The sequence below is a fragment of the Macaca thibetana genome, chromosome 12, assembly GCF_024542745.1.
Source record: "Macaca thibetana thibetana isolate TM-01 chromosome 12, ASM2454274v1, whole genome shotgun sequence".
Lineage (NCBI taxonomy): Eukaryota > Metazoa > Chordata > Mammalia > Primates > Cercopithecidae > Macaca > Macaca thibetana.
The window spans coordinates 10,079,546-10,095,811 of NC_065589.1; the positions used below are offsets into that span (position 1 = coordinate 10,079,546).

The following is a 16,266-nucleotide window of genomic DNA, read 5'->3' on the forward strand; positions in this document are numbered from 1 at the left end:
CCTTGGTTCAATTCATCTTTATACCCCCACCATCAGACAGTGGCATAAAACAAATTTCCATTTAATGAATGGGTCTATAGAATCAAAGCAACGAGTGCCAAATACGTGGTTTAGACAATAGTTAGGAATGGGCCCAAAGTTAACAATACAGAATAAAAAGCAAATGATGTAGAATACAGACAAAATCAAGTACAGTGGTCTAGATCTGAAAACCATGTTTAACTACGTCAGGACTGCAGTTTTTGTGAAAGCATCTTAGGGTTTTACATATCAATAGGATCACTGGCAATGCGATCTAAGGACTTGATAGGTCTACCCCCTCTCCACAAAAGCAATTATAATCAAAGGTTTCATTCAGAGAAGTTGACTCCATACAGTAACGGAGATTAGAGCTAATCTTTAATATGAGCCCATTAGATTATATACTACTGTACTCAGCTCCAGCCACTGGACTTCTGGAAGAATTCTGGCAAACTGGAACATGTCCTTAAGAGCAGTGTGGTAAAGAGTGCAGATTAGTAAAGAGAGCAATGTGATAAAGACTCCAAATATGCAGCAATGGCCTAAAAACTGCAGAATTTCTGAATGAAAAACAACATAAAAAAAAAAAACTAGGGGCAGGAGTGCTGTTTTCAATTGCTAATTTCAAATGAAAGAAAGCTTGTTTTTCTTCTTCCTGCAATGCTAGAGGGTAGATGTTAAGATTCTGGCTCAATATAATAGTTAATAATTCAAAGTGATTAAAATGACCCAGGTTCTTCAATCATAGAAGAGCTAAGATAAAAAAGTGGACAAGTTTAATATTTCTCACAAGGTGCTTGAACCAAGGTTACACAACAAACCTGGGATAGCCCTTCCTTTCCTGTTGTCTTGGGCATTACTTAATCTCAGAGTCTCCTTTTCCTTATCTGTAAAAGGAGATAACAAGATCCCCTTCACAGAGTTGTTAGAGTAGAAATAACATATGAGGCTGGCGGTGGTGGCTCCCGCCTGTAATCTCAGCACTTTGGGAGGCCAAGGTGGGTGGATCTCTTGAGTCCAGGAATTGGACATCAGCCTGGGCAACATGGTGAAACCCTGTCTCTACAAAAAAATACAAAAAAATTAGCCAGGCAGGGTGGCACATGCTTGTAGTCCCAGCTACTCTGGAGGCTGAGATGGTAGGATTGCTGGTGCCCGGGAGGTTGAGTGGGCAGTGAGCTGTGGTCACACCACTGCACTCCAGCCAGGGTGACACAGTGAGACCCTGGCTCAAAAAACATATATATATGAAAAGTACCTAGCAAGATCCCTGTGGAAGTCCATTATTACCATTCTTACTGCAGACCCCCAAATGATTTAGGTAGGCCTGAGCTAGATGACCCATAAGATGTCTTCTTAGGATGAAATTTGGTTTGTGCAAATCAGTGGAGGAAGGGGTATAAAGGTTCCAGAAAGCTCCACTGAGGCAGGATGTGGATCTGGAACTAGGTGTTGCAGGGTTTACGATAGAGATGAAATGGGACGGCAGTGTGGGAGAGGTTCGTAGAGGGATAGGCTCAGTTAAACCTAAGGATAGAGAAGAGGTCGGGCAAAGACTTTCTCAAGTAGCAGAGACCCCTCAGCAACCAGCAAACATGCCTGAGGACCTACCTGCCTGGAGTGCTGGAAATCCAGTACTCTTTGAATTTGCACAGTACTCTCTGCATTGGAAAAACCCTAATTTCCCATCAAAAGCACAAGGTCACAACCTAAACTAATAGTAATTCCACTTTACGTTTATATCTCAGTAGTTAGCAATGTTTCACAAATATCTTTAAGCATTGCTGAGTGTGATTTGACCCTTATCACACCCCGCTGTGGCAGCAGGGTACTAACCACTAACGTGGTTTGAGCAACAATGGCTCAGAGACTGGGTAACTTTTCTACAGTCAAACAGCTGGTAAGTGGTGAATCTGGGACTACAAATCCAGGCTTTCAGATGAAGAGACAGATTTACTAGACTACTGGAACAGAGGTAGGAACATATTCTACCTCAAGATACAATCCTTGGAGGGGAATAAGTAAAAATACTTCTGCATTTTCCCTCTGTACCTCCAAACTGTTTGATGCTGAAACTAGAAACCGGAGCGGGCAAGAGAGGGCGACAAGTATACCCAAGTCTTGGCGAGTGTGTTGGAAGACGGGAACGGGAGTGGGAGGAGAAAGAAAGTAGGAAGAGTCTCAGGAAGATGCTAATTCCTAAGCCAGCCTTCCACCGCGTCGAGGGCAGCCGCCACATTACCTCATTGCATCCTCCAAACTCTACGACAAAGGGTGTTACCGTCCCCACTCTGCAGATGAGAAAACTGAGGCTCAGAGGGGAGAGGGAGTGTGTGGGGAAAGCTGGATTCAGAGACAGCGCGGCCAGACTGCGGAAACACCCAAACCGCCGAGGTCCCCACCCCTCCACGTCGTCGGCAATCCGCATCCACCGGGGCGGGGCGTCCGAAAATCTCCCCCTACCGGGCGGCACAGCCACCCCTCCCCCGGGCTCAGCTCTTCGCCCTCGGTTCGGACGGCCCTGGGGTCTCCGGGACCCCGGGATCCATCGCTCCCCAGCCCCCTCCTCCCCGCCAGCCCAGGCCAGGTCCGGCCGCAGCCTGATCCCGGCAGGGAAGCCGGGGCCGCCGGGTTTGCGCCGCCCTAGCCCCAGTGGGGGCGGGCGCGGGGGAACTGTTGGGGGAAGGGGCCCCGGGGGCGGCCACGAGCCACTCACGCGTCGAACTTGTTGTTCATCCTCTCGCCGCGGCTGTCGCCACTGCCTCAGGGAGTGACTTCCGCTCCACCGGGTCCCTCAGCCTTAGGCCCGGGTACTTCCGGTTTTGCGCGGGGCACAGCGGAACGTCCACGCGCAGGCCCGGTTTGGGGGCGTCTATCTCGGGACGCCAGCCCAGGGCGGCTGCGCAGAGGGTTGGCCTCAGAGGCCGAGCTGGCTTCAGGTCTCAGCTTTGTCGCCGTCCAGGTCCTGTGACCTGCCCGCTCTCCTAAGGGAGCGTGTCCAGGCGCCCTCCTGCAGCGCCTCCAAAAAAAGGCAGCACCGCGTCGTTGACAGCGCGGGCTCTGGACTCGCTGCCTGGTAAAAACCCTCCTCCTCCTCCAGTGCCGGACGCACTCTCCCTTATCTCTCTTAACCTTCCCGAGGCTTTCCTTTGGCGGCAGCGCCACTATACTATGGCATACCTCGTTTTATTGCGCTTCGCAGATAGGACTTTCTAAAAACAAATTGAGGGTTTGTGGCAGCCCTGAGTCTAGCAATTGTATTAGCGCCATTTTTCCAACAGCATGTGTTCACTTCGTGTCTCTGTGTTACATTTTGGTAATTCTCAAAATATTTCAAACTTTTCATGATTTCTGTGTCTGTTATGGTGATTTATGATCAGTGATCTTTGATGTTGCTATTGTTTTGGGGTGCCACATACAGCGTCTTTTATAAGACCGCGAACTTAATGTGTGTGTTCTGACTGCTCCACCCACAGATTGTTCCCCATCTTTCTCCCTCTTCTTGGGCCTCTCTGTTCCCTGAGACACAACAATATTGAGATTAGGCGAATTAATAACTCTGCAATGGCCTCTAAGTGCTCAAGTGAAAGGAAGAGTCGCACGTCTCTCACTTTAAATCAAAAACTAGAAATGATTAAACTCAGTGAGGAAGGTATGTCAAAAGCCGAGATAGGCCGAAGGCTAGGCCTCCTGCGGCAAACAGTTAGCCAAGTTGTAAATGCAAAGGAAAAGTTCTTGAAGGAAGTTAAAAGTGCTACTCCAATGACCACACGAATGATAAGAAAGCGAAACAGCCTTATTGCTGATATGGAGAAAGTTTTAGTGGTCTGGATAGAAGATCAGACCAGCCACAACATTCCCTTAAGCCAAAGCCTAATCCAGAACAAGGCCCTAACTCTCTTCAACTCTATGAAAGCTGAGAGAGGTGTGGAAGCCGCAGAAGAAAAGTTTGAAGCTAGCAGAGGTTGGTTCATGAGGTTTAAGGAAAGAAGCCGTTTCCACAACATAAAAGCACAGGGTGAAGCAGCTAGTGCTGATGTAGAAGCTGCAGCAAGTTATCCAGAAGCTTTAGCTAAGATCATTGATGAAGGTGGCTACACTAAACAACAGATTTTCAATGTAGATGAAACAGCCTTCTGTTGGAAGAAGATGCCATCTAGGACTTTCATAGCTAGAGAGGAGAAGTCAGTGCCTGGCTTCAAAGCTTCAAAGGACAGGCTGACTCTCTTGTTGGGGGCTAATGCAGCTGGTGACTTTAAGTTGAAGCCAATGCTTGTTTACCATTCTGAAAATCCTAGGGCCCTTAAGAATTATACTAAATCTACTCTACCTGTGCTATATAAATGGAACAGCAAAGCCCGGATGACAGCACATCTGTTTACAGTGTGGTTTACTGAATACTTTAAACCCACTGTTGAGACCTACTGCTCAGAAAAGAAGATTCCTTTCAAAATATTACTGCTCATTGACAATGCCCCTAGTCATCCAAGAGCTCTGATGGAGATATACAAGGAGATTAATGTTGTTTTCATGCCCGCTAACACAACATCCATTCTGCAGCCCATGGATCAAGGAGTAATTTCGACCTTCAAGTCTTATTATTTGAGAAATACGTTTCATAAGGCTCTAGCTGCCATGGATGTCTCTGATGGATCTGGGCAAAGCAAATTGAAAACCTTCTGGAAAGGATTCACCATTTTAGATGCCATTAAAAACATTCGTGATTCATGGGAGGAGGTCAAAATGTCAACATTAACAGGAGTTTGGAAGAAGTTGATTCCCACCCTCATTGATGACTATGATGGGTTCAAGACTTCAGTGGAGGAAGTAAGTGCAGATGTGGTGGAAATAGCAAGAGAACTAGAATTAGAAGTGGAGCCTAGAGATGTAACTGAATTGCTGCAGTCTCATGATAAAACTGTAACAGATAAGGAGCTGTTTCTTATGAATGCACAAAGAAAGTGGTTTCTTGAGATGGAATCTACACCTGGTGAAGATGCTGTGAACATTGTTGAAATGACAACAAAGGATTTAGAATATTACATAAACTTAGTTGACAAAGCAGCAGCAGGGTTTGAGAGGATTGACTCCAATTTTGAAAGAAGTTCTACTGTGGGCAAAATGCTATCAAACAGCATCGCATGCTACAGAGAAATCTTTCATGAAAGGAAGAGTCAATTGATGAGACAAACTGCACTGATGTCTTATTTTAAGAAATTGCCACAGCCACCCCAACCTTCAGCAGCCACCACCCTGACCAGTCAGCAGCCATCAACCTCGAGGCAAGACCCTCCACCAGCAAAAAGAGTACGACTCACTGAAGGCTCAGATTGATCATTAGCATTTTTAGCAACAAAGTATTTTTAAATTTAGGTATGTATATTGTTTTATTAGAAAATGCTATTGCACTCTTGCTAGTCTACAGTATAGTGTAAACATAACTTTTATGTGCATTGGGAAACCAAAAGCATTCATGTGACTTGCTTTCTTGTGTTGGTCTGGAACTGAACCTGGAATATCTTTGAGGTATACGTCTTCCTACCTCCTCAGGTTACTATATGGATCCCATGAGACAGTAACCTATAGTAATGGCAGCCAATTTGAGTGCTTACTATGTACAAGGAGCTAATCCTCTGCCTTCTGAGGCTTTCAGAGAGGTTGAGAGACTTGTGCCAGATACACAGCTAGTAAGGGGCTTATGGGAAGCTGAAATGACCCCACTGTCACCAGATTCCCTCCCTGATCAAAGTTCTCCCCCACTCTCCTTAACTCCTCTAGGACTCTAGGGCTCTGACTCTGCTCTTGCTTCAAACACACTACGCATGCACAAGCACAGACACACACTGGAGTAAATAAAATGAACTTGCTGGTGATTGAACCCCAAAGACAGCAATCCTGTGCTTGGAGGGAGGGCATATTTCCAAGGTCCCCTCCTGCCATCATATCCTGTTGTCAGGCCTTTATGTGGCACTTTCACTTTTTTTTTTAGTTTTGTAATTTTTTTTTTTTTTTTTTTTTTGAGACAGGCTCTTACTGTGTCATCAGGCTGGAGTGCAGTCACATGATCACAGCTCACTGCAGCCTAGACCTCCTGGGCTCAAGCGATCCCCCCACCTCAGCCTCCCGAGTAACTGGGACTACAGGTATGCATCACCACGCCCAACTAAGTTTTTATTTTTTGGTAGAGACCGGGTGTCCCCATGTTGCCCAGGCTGGGTTCCTGGGTTCCTGGGCTCCTGAGCTCAAGCAGTCCACCACCTTGTCCTCTCAAGGTGCTGGGATTACAGGTGTGAGCCACCACACCTGGTCGGGAATGGATTATTTTTTGCACCTTATTTACCGATGAGGGAACAGGCTCAGGGAGCATAGGTGACTTGCCCAAGGGTGTCCCCTGGTTACCAGCCGAACTCTTGTGCCAGCTGTAATCTTAGAGCAGGACCTCGCCTCTCCCACAGGAAGACCCCAGCTTATTGCCTTACTACCTGATTAGTGGGGTCAAGGGAGGCCAAAGTCTCCTCCTGGAATGAAGAGCTCAGTGGCTTTCTGTTAATTCCACACTCTTCTTGCCTGGCTCTTCCTTGTCTCAACCATCCTTTGGGAAGAAGGGCCTGTTTTTCAGGCCATAGAATCTTAGAATGTCAGATTGGGTCAGAGTCAGGAATTCTGGACTTCAAACCTTGTTTAGCCACCAGTGTTGTGTGGAGTCCCTCTTACTCTAGGCTCAATTTGCCAGTATAACACGGGGAATAATGATTCTTGCTTGTCCATACTGCTGTGAGGAGCTCTTAATTAAAATGGAGGCCAGGTGACCTGGCGCGGTGGCTCACGCCTGTAATCCCAGCACTTTTTGGGAGGCTGAGGTGGGCAGATCACAAGGTCAGGAGTTCGAGACCAGCCTGGCCAACATGGTGAAACCCCATTTCTACTAAAAATACAAAAAAAAAAAAATCAGCTGGGCGTGGTGATGTGCGCCTGTAATTCCAGCTACTCAGGAGGCTGAGGCAGGAGAATCACTTGAACCCAGGAGGCGGAAGTTGCAGTGAGCCGAGATTGTGCCACTGCACTCCAGCCTGGAGGACAGAGCAAGACTCCATCTCAAAAAAAAAAAAAAAAAAGGAGGCCAGGTACAGTGGCTTATGCCTGTAATCCCAAGGCTCAAGTGGGAGGATCACTTGAGCTCAGGAGTTCAAGACCAACCTAGGCAACATAGCAAAACCTCATCTGTACTAAAAATTTAAAAGTAGTTGGGTGTAGTGGTGCATGCCTGTGGTGCCAGCGACTTGGGAGACTGAGGCAGGAGGATCGCTTGAGCCCCGGAAGTTGAGGCTGCAGTGAGCTTTGATCATGCCACTCCACTCTAGCTTGCATGACAAGAGTGAGGCTCTGTCTCAAAACTAAACAAAACAACAACAACACATCAAAAACTAAAAAAAAAAAGGATTACAAAACTCAGGAAATTGTCTTGTGGTCAGTGGTAGAAAAATGCACATGCATGGAAAGGCCACTGGGGCTTTTGAGAATTGGGTGCTTATTGTACCCAGAAGGCACAGTGGGGAGATGCCAGCTGGCATGGGCTGCTGCCCTGCTTTGGAGAGATCATTGGCTGCTACTCTTCACACCTCTCTTGACTGCCCTCTTTCAGGGAGAACTTGTAAAAAGGGAGCCAGTCCCAAGCCCGAAGGTATTACACAAAACAGTCCTTTGGACTTCAGATTGATGGGAATGAATAATGCTTGGCCTAAGTGAGGGGAGTGCGCTGAGTGGAGGAGCAGCTATTGCCAGGACAAGCTAGCCAGTCCTGCATGCATGCTGACCGCAGCAGCACACTAACCACAGCCCACCCCCAACCACTCCCGGACTCCAGCTCAGACTCTTTCCCCAGCTTTTCTTAGGGCTGTTTGGCTCACACAGCCCTGAAGGGCACTTCCCAAAGAGTACACTTAGGACCTCGGTAGGAGAACGTGGCTGATAAGACTCAGTGTGACCCACGTGTGTGACTCCCACATGCCCCGCGGTGGTTGGTTGGCTCAGTCTGGTGAGGGCAGGTAGGAGCGTGGATCTCCAGGGAATGGCAGGGCTGGCACCCGGTTGTAGTGGGCCATGAGGAAGATGCCAGCCGTGCCACAGACGAAGAGCGAGAGCATGGCCAGGAAGCAGACGCGGTCCAGCACTCGGCCCACCAGGAACCACTCCTCATTCCCCTGAGGATGGGAGTCAGGTGTCGGATGGCCTGCGGCGGCACCAGGTCTTCCCTGGGTCCCGTTCTCATCCTTGGGCTTCCAGCAGGCCCATGTCTCCATTTCCTGGGGCCCTTCTTACCTATGTCCAGGTCCCAACTGGTGGCTAATTCCATGGTCCCCTGGCCCTGAGATGTCCCCGCTGCCCCTGTTCCTTTTTCTTTCTTTTTTTTTTTTTTGTTGAGACAGAATCTCACGTCTCACTCTTTCACCCAGGACAGAGTGCAGTGGTGCGATCTCGGCTCGGCTCACTGCAACCTCCACCTCCCAGGTTGAAGCGATTCTCCTGCCTCAGCCTCCTGAGTAGCTGGGAATACAGGTGCCCACCACCACGCCCAGCTAATTTTTGGTAGAGATAGGATTTTGCCATGTTGGCAGGCTGGTCTCAAACTCCTGACATCAGGTGAATCCACCTGCCTCGGCCTCCCAAAGTGCTGGGATTACAGATGTGAGCCACTGCTCCCAAACGCCTCTTTTTCCATCCCACTGCCCTATCTTGACCACCCCACTCATCCTGTCTCCATCACAGGTCCAAGCCCAGGTACTCACTCCACCTCCACCCCACCCTGACTCAGCTTACATTGTCAAAGTGACTCTGCTGGTGCCGGGCACGGGCAATGAGGTTGCAGGCTTCCACGCAGGCCTGGATGGCTGGCGCAGCCTGCTTCAGGCTGCCACAGAACTGGCTCGGCTCTAACTCCGGGCCTTTCTCTGATAAAGAGAAAGGATAAGGTTTGGGAGTAGAATGGAGGAGAAACAGGCAGAGAAGATGGCCTCTCCTTAGGGACCCCAGCTGCTGTCTCCCTGACCTGGACACTTCTCCAGCACTCATCTGCTGTGTCTGGCTCCCCAGCTGGAGTCCCAGGGGAGGAGTGTCCCCAGGCACACTTGCAATGTCTCACCTAGCTTCTCCAGCGCTGCTGCCACCAGCCCTTGCTGCTGCCACTGCTGGAAGAGGAGTTCACTGCGAGGCAGGCAGAGGGCCACCTCCCCAGTTGTGATCGACCATCCCGAGGAGCCATTCTGTAGCCGGGGCTGGGTGTCCTGCACAGCTGCCGGGGCCAGCGGGCGAACGTGCATCCTCAGCAGCTGGGGCAAGAGCCTCAGGAACACCTAGAGAGGGGGTGGCTTCACTAGGGCAGCCAGGCCGAGCTTCAGAGCAGAAGCAGGAAGTTGGCGTTAAGGGCTTGTGCTGCTAGGCACATACCAGGGCAGTGATGTGGCCTTGGTAAAGCTCTGTACTGGACATGAGCCTGGGTCCCCAAACTTCAGTGCACATCAGAATCACCAGGGCACTTTTTACAAACACAGATTCCTGCCCCCAACCCTCATGCTATTCTGGCCTAGAATGCCTGGGGCAGGCCTGGGAATCTGCATGTGCAACAAGGGCCCAAGCTGAAGGCTGCAGGTGGGCTATAGATCACAGACTAGAATCAGACTACCCTGGGAGACTCTTGCTTTTTTGACTTCATAGTGCACTTTCTTGGGCAAGTTGCTTAACCTCTCTGTGCCTCAATGTCCTCATCTGTAATTGGAGATGATACGGATTTTATGAAGATGAAATACATTAACATTTGTAATATCCCTGGCACCTAGGAAGCAATTTCATTACTGTATTACTGTAATCGATTTTGGCCCATGCTTCAAGATACACCCAGGATAGGTGTGCTGTGGAATGTCGCAGGTGAGGAATATGGCCAGGGGCGTGCGAGAGGGAGGTGTAGGGGAGTGGGCAGCAGGATGTTGAAGTGGGCAGGGAAGGTCCTTGCCTTGCGGACCCCTTGGGCCATGGAGTGTGTGTGTGGGGACCGCAAGGACACGTTGAGCACGACCACAGCATTCACGACAATGAGGATGGTCACCACCAGGAGGAAGGTCAGGTACCTGTCAGGGTGGGGTGGGCAGGAGCTGGCAGCCCATACCATGATGCTACCCCCACCCTTAGTGGCTGCCCCCCTCAGGCCTCCTGAATTGAGGATGCTGGGGTGGATGGAGGGCAAAAGGGCAATGCAGGAGGCCATTGTGCTCCCAAGAAAGGAGAGAGGGGTAGGCGGGTGGGCATGAAGACCAGCCTTACTTGCTAATGAGTGGCACTGCCTGGGAGGTTTCAGGCACCTTCTTGGCCACAAGGAAAAGGAAGACAGTCTGGGCCAGGAGCACGTTGATGGCGACGGTACACTTCTGGCCCCCAGCTGCCAGTGACCGAGAGGCTCTCAGAGCAGGTCCCTACCTTCCCCACCCACAGAGGAAACCCTTACCCCAGAAGTAGCCCGCTGCCTCTGTCCTGGGTCGTAATGCCACTCTGTGCCCCAGGCAGGGCCCGCCCCGGCCTCCCAGGTATCCCCTGTGCTACTGGACGGCTCTCTCCCATAGGCTCCAGGTACCCTTGGCAGGAAGGAAGTAGATGAGGATGGCGACGGAGGAGATGAGCACGCAGGGGGCGATGATGTTGATGACGTAGAAGAGGGGCTTGCGCTGGATGAGCAGGTAGAACACCACCTTCTGGTGGCCTGCCTCCTGGGCTGGTGCCGCTGGGTCCAGGAGCATCTTGGCTGGTCGGTGCTGGATGGCCCACTCCCCATTCTCTGCGGGCAGGCAGGCAGGCAGGAGTAGGCACAGGAAGTGTGGGCTAGGCAGATCCCTGCGGCCTGAGTGACCCAGCTGCAAGGGCAGCATGTGCCCTAAGGAGCACCAGCAGGGGAGGCACCCTTGCAGGACAGAAGTGGGGTGGGAGATTGGATACTTGAGCCTCTCCTAAAATTGGAGTCATTATCATGAGGAAAGTCAGAGCTTTGTTGGACGTTTTAAAAAGCGTATTTTATGGTTTGCTGTAGTTTTCATTTTGAGTTACATGGGAGGGATTTGACCTTGGTCCAGCCTTGACCACAGCTTGGTCCAGCAGGAGCCCTGGATGAGGCTGCCTGGGGAGCCCTTGGGTGGGGGTTACCTGTGAAGGCCTCAGGGTCAATGAAAATCCACTCGATGGTCTGGCCATCTTCCTGACTCAGCTGCAGATCAATCTCATTGGTGCTGTAAGTCTGGGACCTGGGAGTCACCGAGGAAAGAGGCTAAATGTGAGTGGGTAGACCTGCCATGACTGCATGGGGATGACCATCTGGGGACAAGTGTGGGCAGCTTTGCTTCAGCAAGATGCAGCCCTATGCTTCTGAGTTCTCCATAAAACCCCAGTGGTGAGATATGGAGAGCAGGGGACCTAGGGCTCTTTGGGGTCAGGAAGATTGAGTTGACGGCCCAGGAGGCTGCAGGGCCCTCACCTGGCTGATGGGCCCAGGGCCACTCTGCATGTGTCCCTCCCACTGCTGTCTGGCAGGAGGGGCTGATGATGGCAATGTAGAATATACATGCCTAGCTAAGGAGGACCCTTGTGTCTGTGGAGGGGAGTGTCCCTGCCAGGTTTTGCTTGTGGAAAGACTGCTCCTCTAAGATACAGGAGAACCCTCCCTCAGGCCCTCCTCCCCACACTTAGGTTTGAGGAAACAGACCCAGAGACGCCCAGGGGTGGCTTGGTTGCACACATGCTTCCGCTGGGTTCCCTGCCAGGGCCCCTCTCTCACAGAACAGCCCCGCTTCCCCGTGGGCCTGGAGTGTGCAGTGGTTTCGTGTGTGCGCAGACATGCATGTTGTGTGCATGTGTGCCTTCTCACCCATGCACCCCAGGTGTGAATGTCTCCCCTTGGGGCACTGGCGAGGAAACTGAGGCAGTGAAGGAGGATGAGTGAGGGGACTCAGGCTTAGCAGGGAGAGCTCGGGCACCTTCAGGCGTCTTAGCCTGAGATGGGCACAGAGGCCCAGGGGAGATGCAGCCAGGCCCTTGGCCTCTAGGTGCTGCCAGAGCCAAGGCCAGAAGTCTTGCCCAGGCCTTGCCCCACCCCTGCCCAGGGCCCTCTGAGAGCAGCTCTCTTAATCCTCCCCCATAAATGGCCTCACTGGAAGATAAGGGAGCAGTTCTGCCAGTCGAAGGGGAAGTAGGTGACTGAGATAGAGCAGGCGGAACGGAAGATGGCAGGCGGCAGCCAGTAGATACAGCCGTCAGGGGACACGAGCACATTGCAGTAGAGGGCCACCTCGAAGACACCGTCCACGCTGTGTGCACAGAACAGGCCAGGCCACGAGGCTGTGGGCTCAGCCCCCGACACCCCAGCCCCAGACCAGCCCCTCTGCCCCATGTGGATAGGGGCCTGGGGACGCAAGTCCCTACCAGCCTGTCACCCCCTGAGTGGTTCCCACCCGGACCACTAGGTCCCCCCAGCAATCCTCCTGCCACCCCTGCCCCAGACAGACTTCCTCAGGCACCACCTCCTAATTTCTGCTTCTCTTTCTCTCTCTTGTTTTAATAATAATAATAATATAATAACGATTAATGTGTTAAGCCCACACCATGTGCCAGCCCCCAAGTGATGTACTTTTCATGCCTGTCTTGTTGACTCCCACCAGCTTCTGTAGGACCCGTCCGTGGCCCCATGTTACAGGGAAGGGAGCAGCCCACCAGGTGGCCCAGCCCAGAGGGGATGGAGCCTGGCGTAGGGTCTGGTCTGCTGGCCCTGGGGTCAGAGGCCATACCCAGGGCCCTGCCCTTGGCACCTGCTCCTTCCAGTTCTTCCCTAGCCACACAGGTGCCCAATTTGTACCCCCTGCTCATCTTTCTCTTTTCCCAGAGCCCCCTTGTTCTGCTGGGCCCAGACCCTGTGTTCTTTGTCCCCCACACCCCTGCCTGCGCCCCCTCCTCACTTGTTCTCCAGCACGATATCCGGCCGCCACACCATGGTGGACGGCACCCTCAGCACCCACAGGCCTTCGTAGTCTCGCGGATCCCAGCGCAGGCGATAGTCGCACCACTGCTGCAGGGGGAGGGGCAGTTGCTAGGCCTCTGCCCTCTGCTGCACCACACCCCTAGGAGTGGGCATCCAGCCCAAGAGGACAGAAGAGGCAGGAAGGGGGCAGGCAACTTTCAGGAGGCCTTGGGGTGGTGAGGTGGGGCCCCTGATGGAAGGAGGGTAGCAGGGTGGCCTCTTACCATCTCTATCCAGACGTTGGTGGTGAGGGCTTCCTCTCGCTCGTTCTGGGGGTGCAAGGGTGCAGTATGGAGGGCTCAGCCCCCAACTTCAGTGCCAGTCCCACAGGCCACCGATGGGGCCAAGCATCCCCCAGCCTCTTGACAGTACACCCCCCACAATCATGGGGGTTTTCCAGACCCCAGCCTGTCCCCTGTGGGGCCCTCCAACCTCTTGGTGGCTGGAGTCACCCCATGCTATCCCCAGCGGGTCCCAGGGCCTGGTGCACTGACCCCTCCTCCATCCTGCGGCTTACCAGGGAGATGAGGTTGGTGAGGGTTAGCTTCAGGCTGACGTTGACCACATCCGAGTCTCGTTCCGCAGGTCGCAGGTTGGGGTCGTAGTTTTGCATCAGGTCTGCGAGCAGGCGCTCCTCCTGATTCCGGCCCTGGACCCCTGCAATAGACAGGCGTGAGCCTAGCAGGAGCTTGGAAGCGGAAAGATTGGGGAGGCCCTGGGGGTGTGAAGTGGAGACTCAGGGAACTGGATCCAGGGCAGGCCCCAATAGCCCTCAGGCTCTCCATCCCCTGAGGCCGTGGACCCCAGCTCTGGGACTCCTTAGGCTGAGATTCCTTTGTGTCCTACCCAGGCAGACAGCCAGCAGCGGCAGGAGGAGCAGCAGCCCCTGGCCCCCATGCATGGCGCCTCAGCTCTCTGCAGTGATGGGTGGGACAACAGCTCCAAGGTCTGGGGCAGAGAGAGATGGGCTCTGGGTGTCATATAACAGCCTACACTCCCACCCCAGTCAGCCCAGCCAACCCGGCCCAGCCCCACCAGCTGTCTGACCACAGCCTTGTCAGCTGTTCCAGGATGGACACAATGCTGGGCTCAGATTACCTGGGCTGGAGAGGGGAGACAGGGGCCCCGTCTGCCCCAAAAGAGACATCCACCTTCCAGCCCCAACTCGGGCTCAGTTGTCCCAGCCCCACCTCTGTGTTCCACATGGGGGCCAAGGACACAGCCAGGGCCAGCTGGGTGTGGTAGGGAAGGCAGGTTGCCAAGGAACCTGATGGCAGCTCCAGAGAGGGCTGAGGTGGACTCCCTCCTGCTCCCTCTAGGGAGTCAGGATTTGGGTGTGTGTGAAGGCTGTTGGGTAGGCATGTGAGGATTTTGTTTGTTTTTTGCTGGAGTGCAGTGGTGCGATCTTGGCTCACTACAACCTCCACCTCGATTCTCCTACTTCAGCCTTCTGAGTAGCTGGGACTACTGGCACGTGCCAACATGCCTGGCTATTTTTTTTTTTTTTTTGTATTTTTAGTAGAGACGGGGTTTCACCATGTTGGCCAGGCCAGTCTTGAATTCCTGAACTCAAGTGATCCGCCCATCTTGGCCTGCCACTGGGCATCTCCCTCACTGCGCATCCCCCTCACTCGGCATCCCCCTCACTCGGCATCCCCCTCACTCGGCATCCCCCTCACTCGGCATCCCCCTCACTCGGCATCCCCCTCACTCACCCCCTCACTCGGCATCCCCCTCACTCGGCATCCCCCTCACTCGGCATCGCCCTCACTCGGCATCGCCCTCACTCGGCATCCCCCTCACTCGGCATCGCCCTCACTCGGCATCCCCCTCACTCGGCATCCCCCTCACTCGGCATCCCCCTCACTCGGCATCCCCCTCACTCGGCATCCCCCTCACTCGGCATCGCCCTCACTCGGCATCCCCCTCACTCGGCATCGCCCTCACTCGGCATCGCCCTCACTCGGCATCGCCCTCACTCGGCATCCCCCTCACTCGGCATCCCCCTCACTCGGCATCCCCCTCACTCGGCATCGCCCTCACTCGGCATCGCCCTCACTCGGCATCGCCCTCACTCGGTATCACCCTCACTCGGTATCACCCTCACTCAGCATCCCTCTCCCTGAACTTCCCCCTCCCTAAGCTTCCCCCTCACTGGGTTTCTCTTACCCCGAGCTTCCTCCTCCCTGAGCTTCCCCCTCCCTGAGCTTCCCCTCAGTGGGGGGGGGGAAGCTCACCCCTCCCCCGCCACTGAGCTTCTCTCTGTGTGGCCCACTTTTCCTGGAATTTACAAAGCCCTTGTGTCCTTCTCACTTCTGAGACCCTTGCCTTTCCATTTTGCCCTCTGGTCCCCCTAGATGCAGTTTTCTTATCCTCTTTTGCAGACCATTTTCTCTCCACCTCTTTACTCTCCTTTATGCCCACACTTTACCAAATTCATCAATGGCCTCCAAGATCAGGAAGCACTGCCAAACAGTGGACCACCTGTCCCTGCATTCCCTGCCCCCGACCCTCCTGTTTTCTCCCTCTCCCTGCTCTGGGAGAGATGGCCTAGAAGCCTTCTTGGTGTTCTCCGAAGGGTAAATCATCAATGAGGAATGGCAGTTTCTTGGAGGGGTTACGTGTGCAGGGACAGGACCATTCAGAGAAAATCATCTGTAGAATTGTCTAACACTACTCCTTTGCCACCCTCTGTTATAATGGCTGGTAGAGCAAAATACTCATTTCCTAGTCTCCCTTCAGATAGGCTAGCCATGTGATGTTTTGACCTGTGGGATATCTGCAGGGACTTTATGTAAAAGTTATTTTTTGTTTGTTTGTTTGTTTTTTGAGATGGAGTTTCACTCTTGTTGCCAAGGCTGTAGTACGATGGCTTGATCTCGGCTCACTGCAACCTCTGCCTCCTGGGTTCAAGCGATTCTCTTGCCTCAGCCTCCTGAGTAGCTGGGATTACAGGCGGGCACCACCACGCCCATCTAATTTTTGTGTTTTTAGTAGAGAGGGGATTTCACCATGTTGGCCAGCCTGGTCTTGAACTCTTTACCTCAGGTGATCCAGCCGCCTTGGCCTCCCAAAGTGCTGTGATTACAGGCGTGAGCCACTATGTCCGGCCTCTGGAAAAGTTTTGCTTCTTGATGAAAGGGGTCAGAAATGGCTGGCCCTTTTCTGCCTGAACATAGGTGCTAATTGTGCAGCTG

At 52.8% G+C, this 16,266-nt stretch overlaps 4 protein-coding genes across 5 annotated transcripts in view; 1 reads left to right on the plus strand and 3 right to left on the minus strand.

Annotated features, from left to right (window-relative positions):
* EIF4E2 (eukaryotic translation initiation factor 4E family member 2) overlaps nt 1–2,888 on the minus strand; it is a 32,557-nt gene extending 29,669 nt beyond the window's left edge. For both annotated transcript variants that reach the window (XM_050751154.1, XM_050751153.1), the window contains exon 1: nt 2,738–2,888. In XM_050751154.1, coding sequence (XP_050607111.1) covers nt 2,738–2,757 — 20 coding nt within the window. In that variant the 5' untranslated portion in view covers nt 2,758–2,888. The remainder of the gene's footprint in view (nt 1–2,737) is intronic.
* The window catches only part of EFHD1 (EF-hand domain family member D1), a 164,148-nt gene that overhangs the window by 133,323 nt on the left and 14,559 nt on the right, over nt 1–16,266 (minus strand). The window lies entirely within an intron of this gene.
* On the plus strand, nt 2,893–5,488 carry TIGD1 (tigger transposable element derived 1). Its single transcript, XM_050751114.1, has 2 exons — nt 2,893–3,097; nt 3,498–5,488. Exon 2 carries the CDS (start codon nt 3,586–3,588, stop codon nt 5,353–5,355), a length of 1,770 nt encoding a protein of 589 aa, XP_050607071.1. The 5' UTR covers nt 2,893–3,097; nt 3,498–3,585; the 3' UTR covers nt 5,356–5,488.
* CHRNG (cholinergic receptor nicotinic gamma subunit) lies at nt 8,021–14,000 on the minus strand. Its single transcript, XM_050751204.1, has 12 exons — nt 13,916–14,000; nt 13,587–13,726; nt 13,294–13,338; nt 13,008–13,117; nt 12,207–12,362; nt 11,206–11,303; nt 10,643–10,843; nt 10,336–10,450; nt 10,028–10,142; nt 9,161–9,371; nt 8,839–8,969; nt 8,021–8,222 (listed from the first exon to the last, which is right to left on the minus strand). The coding sequence occupies exons 1-12, from the start codon at nt 13,968–13,970 to the stop codon at nt 8,049–8,051; spliced, it is 1,551 nt and encodes a 516-aa protein (XP_050607161.1). The 5' UTR covers nt 13,971–14,000; the 3' UTR covers nt 8,021–8,048.